The sequence below is a fragment of the Salmo salar genome, chromosome 18 (genome assembly GCF_965601325.2).
Source record: "Salmo salar chromosome 18, fSalSal1, whole genome shotgun sequence".
Lineage (NCBI taxonomy): Eukaryota > Metazoa > Chordata > Actinopteri > Salmoniformes > Salmonidae > Salmo > Salmo salar.
The window spans coordinates 97,861,617-97,866,593 of record NC_138308.1 but is presented as its reverse complement, the minus strand read 5'-3'; the positions used below and the strand labels follow the sequence as shown (position 1 = coordinate 97,866,593).

The following is a 4,977-nucleotide window of genomic DNA, read 5'->3' as shown; positions in this document are numbered from 1 at the left end:
TAGTATATAAAAAAAACACTTGATATACCTCTACCGGTATACCATCAAGCCCTGGGATTTTCCCAGACTGAAAGGATTTAATAGTTTCAAAACGTTTTTCTTCTGTAATTTGGTCTTCGCACTGATCTTTCTGTACATTTGTTAATTTTCCAGTTTTTATATTATTTGGAAAGAATTGCTTACCATAATACGGGGAAAAAAAATGTATGAAATGTACGAAATGCATGCATTCACTACTGTAAGTCGCTCTGGATAAGAGCATCTGCTAAATGTTCAAATTTAAATGTAAATGTACAATCTTCATTCAGTGGGAAAGGATGAGACAGAAAAGTGAACATCTGCCTAAAATAATTAGCTTCCTCTTCTAAAATATCATTGGGAGAATCATAGATGACTCCGTCTTCAGTAACGATTTTATGCAAATCATTTTTGTTAGCGTTCCTGTATGGGAGATTCAGGAATAATTGCTGCATTTTTCTCCATATTCCATACACTTTGCTTTATTTTTGTAATAGATTACATTAGATTGTTCTTGAATAAGTTCCACATGTTCGATTTGTTTTTTCTCTAACTTATTTTGTACCTCTGTAGTATATTTTTTTATTGCTATCTACCTGTACTATTAGTTCATGGATTTCCCTTGTTAGTCTTGTCTCTTTAGCCAGAAACTGTTTTTTTATGGGTGGTGGTCCCCAACAACAAGATATGGGTGGTCCCCAGTCCACCTGGCCATGCTGATGCTCCAGTTTCAACTGTTCTGCTGCGGCTATCGAGCCCTGACCTGTTCACCGGACGTGCTACCTGTCCCAGACCTGCTGTTTTCAACTCTCTAGAGACAGCAGGAGCGATAGAGATACTCTGAATGATCGACAACAACTGTGATTATTATTATTTGACCCTGCTGGTCATCTATGAACATTTGAACATCTTAGCCATGTTCTGTTATAATCTCCACCTGGCACAGCCAGAAGAGGACTGGCCACCCCTCATAGCCTGGTTCCTCTCTAGGTTTCTTCCTAGGTTCTGGCCTTTCTAGGGAGTTTTTCCTATCCACCGTGCTTCTACACCTGCAATGCTTGCTGTTTGGGGTTTTAGGCTGGGTTTCTGTACAGCACTTTGTGACATCAGCTGACGTAAGATGGGCTTTATCAATCAATTTGATTGATTCGATTGATTGCATGTGACGCACAATCCAGCTACGCTCTGAAGATGCAAGTCTACATGGGCTAGGATGCAAGTCTACGTGAGCTGAGTTCTACCGCATGGGCTTTGTCCTACAGCAGGCCGGCAGCCTGGGAAAACGGGACACTATCGTTCATCACACCTTATAACTCTTCTGCGGTAAAATCTCATAACCCAACGAGTTATCTGCAGCTACCGCCACAACATATATTTTCAGTGATTTATGTTCCATTTCTGCGGTACAGTTGATAACCATGGCTATGAATGCTAAGAAACCAACCTTACTGAAACACATGTTATTCCTATCACTCTCTATTGGCCTCGGCATACTCACAGGGAGCCTCTCAGGATCCCTTGAAACTGGACCCATCTTCCTCTACTACTCTCTTCACTGCCTATGAAGATTCCTTCAGAGAAAATGACTCAAGTAAAAGTGTAAATCACCCAGTAAATATTACTTGAGTAAAGTTTTAAAAGTTTCAGCAAATATACTGAAGTATCAACATGAAATGTAATTGATAAAATATACTTAAGTTCAAAAGTAAAAGTATAAATCATTTCAAATTCATTATATTAAGCAAACCAGACGGCACCATTTTCTTGTTTTTTTATTTGATTACGGATAGCCAGTGTCACACCAACTCTCAGACATAATTTGCAAAGGAAGCATTTGTGTTTAGTGAGTCTGTTAGATCAGAGGCAGTAGGGATGACCAGGGATGTTCTCTTGATAAGTGTGTGAATTAGACCATTTTTTCTGTCCTGCTAATCATTCAAAATCTAACGAGTACTTTTGGGTGTCGGGGAAAATGTATGGAGTAAAAAGTACATTATTTTCTTTAGGAATGTAGTGAAGTGAAAGTTGAAATAAATAGAAGTAGTAAAGTAAAGATACCCCAAAATACTACTTAAGTAGTACTTTAAAGAATTTTTACATAAGTACTTTACACCACCAGCTAATGGCCGACATCGGGATCTCTTGTTGGGTTAATGAGGCAACTAGTCACACCTGTGACAGATCCTTTAAAAGGAGAGGTGGAAGAGGTAGACCATAACTCACAGACAACAGAGAGACAACCAGTGAATCCCTTGGAAGAGTGCAGAAGGTGAGCTTGTGATATTATTTAGTAGACTTGCTGCCTCTCAAATGGCACGTTAATCTTATGTGGCCCTGGTCAAGTGTAGTGCACTATATATGACCCCCCTGAATTTAAGAGCATAGACTAATAGTTACCTTTGTAGTGAATAGAAGTCTCTGTCAAGATCTAGTCTGCTTCCCCTTCCCTGCGTAGTGCACTGTGGGCCCTCGTCAAAGGTGGTTCACTACATAAGGAATGAGGAGCCATTTGGGAAGGATTCATATTCCTGTGTGCCAGGCTCTTCAACCACATACAATAGATTAGATGATAGCTGAATTTTAGTGGAAGAATCGTAGCGCGCCGTGTTGCCGATACTCGCTTGTTGGGGTCCTCAGGACTGGGTTTAGCAATTGTTGCATAAGTTTTGTACTTAACACAGGGTTTCCTCAACCTCTCCTCTAGTACCCACAGCCATTCCAGATGATTTAAAATGCTCAACTAATCTCGCTCTTGTTCGCTCTCTCTCTCTCTCTCAGGAGACTATCACCATGGCGATATTGACCATCATTCTGCTTGTTAGCACAGCTTTTGCTCTGGGAGGTAAGAGTGATGTACCTCACACTTACTCACCAACATTTGAATAAAAACGTTAGTGGGTGTTGATCTGTCCTATTCACACACGTACGTATTAATGTTTTGTTTCATAACCAGTTGTCCCTTGGGCAGCCATTATCAACCGTGACACTGGAGAGAAGGTTGTCTTGCTCAAGGGCACATAGACAGATATTTTAACTTGACATTCAGGGATTAAAACTAGGAACCTTTGTGTTACTGGCCCAACTCTCTAACCGCTAGGCTACCTGCCACTCCTCTTGTTCCAGAGATGTATATTGGTGTCTAGATGCTGGACTGAGGTATTCTGATATGAATGGTTTGATCATTCAACTGGATGTATGATTGGATTGTCAGGAAGTAACACTGACACAACTTACCCCCACTTTCAGTCTTAGTTTCATCAGCTGTTATACAAAAGACAGAAACTGAATTGACTGCACAGGGCTTTTAAACAAGTAGCGCAATTTCAGTATTTAGCCAGGAAGTACCTAGGTTACATCTGAAATGGAACATATTCCGTATAAAATACTTCTGACCAGGGCCCATATGGGACGCAACCCAAGATTCCGGCATGCATGTGCTGCAATGTTATGTCCACATTACAATCAATCTATGTTACCTGTGTCCAGATGCTACGTTACGACCCATGACCCCCTGTGAGCGTGCTAGATATGCCGCGACACATGGCCCAATTGGAGCCTACATCCCCACGTGTGACGCCGCTGGACGATACACCCCTAAGCAATGTTCGGGCTCTACAGGTTAACACGGACGCACATATACACACACTAAATTCTCCAATTCAGTTGAATGTTACAGTAAATATTGTATGTGCAACATGTCTATTTCTGGTAGGTTACTGTTGGTGTGTGACCACTACTGGACAGAAGATTCAGGGTACGGAGACTCCACCAGGCACTGCTATCAACTGCTAGCAACTGTTCCACCAAGGTGTGTGTATATACATACTCATTCACTAAATGTTATTTCTTTGCAGCTGATTCTGGATGTTAATGTTTTTTGTCTAATTGTAGATGAAAGGCGTTGGAATGAAGTCTTTGAAAAGACGGACAGTTGTCTTTACTGTACGACAGGAACTGATTCACGCCCCATATAAATGCATGAAGAAATCCAGAGATTAAACTGTTGATTTACTTACTTTATTGTTGGTGTGATTATCTGAACCAGTCCATTTCTGGGAAATGGAGGAAGGAGTAGGACTGTATTACCGGCAGTTACAAGAAATGAAGGCAGTCAAATTCCACGTGACCATTTAGTAATTAGGCTTCTCCAAGCTCTGATGCTGGTGATGGTCATTAGTTGCCTGGTACTCAGCACTCTATTGTCCCTCTAATCACTCTGACATCAATGCAAATGTAAAACATTTCATGAGCTCATGTTGCGCAACATTTCTATAACCTATGCAATTGTCTGAGAACTGCCTCATGGCTTCTATTAGAAAGAGGATCCCATCAGCTTTCTATAGGTTAGATCTACTATATTTGCAGTACCAGTCAAAAGTTTGAACACACCTACTCATTCCAGGGTTTTCATCTAATATTTTCAACTATGACATAACACATGGAATCACATCTTAAACCAAAATATATTGAGATTCTTCAAAGTAGCCACCCTTTGCCTTGACAGCTTTGTACACTCTTGGCATTCTCTCAACCAGATTCATGGAATGCATTTCAATTAACGGGTGTGACTTAATTTGTGGAATTTCTTTCCTCAATGCGTAAGAGCCGATCAGTTGTGACAAGGTAGGGGTGGTATACAGAAAATAGCCCTATTTGTTATTTTAAGCCCAAGAACAGCTCAATGCAAAGAGAAACAGCCCATTACTTTAAGACAGGAAGGTCAGTCAATGCGGAACATTGCACTTAAAGAAACGTTCAAAGTTCTTAGTCTCAAAAACCAAGAGCTACGATGACTCATGAGGCTCACCACAGGAAAGGAAGACCCAGAGTTACCTCTCTTGCAGAGGATATGTTCAATAGAGATACCAGTCTTAGAATATGTGTTTCACAGAGTTCAAGTAAGACACCTCAACATCAACTGTTCGGAGGAGACTGCGTGAATCAGGCCTTCATGTTCGA

At 40.8% G+C, this 4,977-nt stretch overlaps 1 protein-coding gene across 1 annotated transcript; it reads left to right on the top strand.

Moving 5' to 3' along the window:
• Nucleotides 1-2,250: 2,250 nt before the first annotated feature.
• Nucleotides 2,251-4,033, top strand: LOC106591449 (equistatin-like). The gene is made up of 5 exons (XM_045712738.2): nt 2,251-2,287; nt 2,797-2,860; nt 3,505-3,636; nt 3,731-3,826; nt 3,910-4,033. Exons 2-4 carry the CDS (start codon nt 2,809-2,811, stop codon nt 3,808-3,810), a joined length of 264 nt encoding a protein of 87 aa, XP_045568694.1. The 5' UTR covers nt 2,251-2,287; nt 2,797-2,808; the 3' UTR covers nt 3,811-3,826; nt 3,910-4,033.
• Nucleotides 4,034-4,977: the final 944 nt, after the last annotated feature.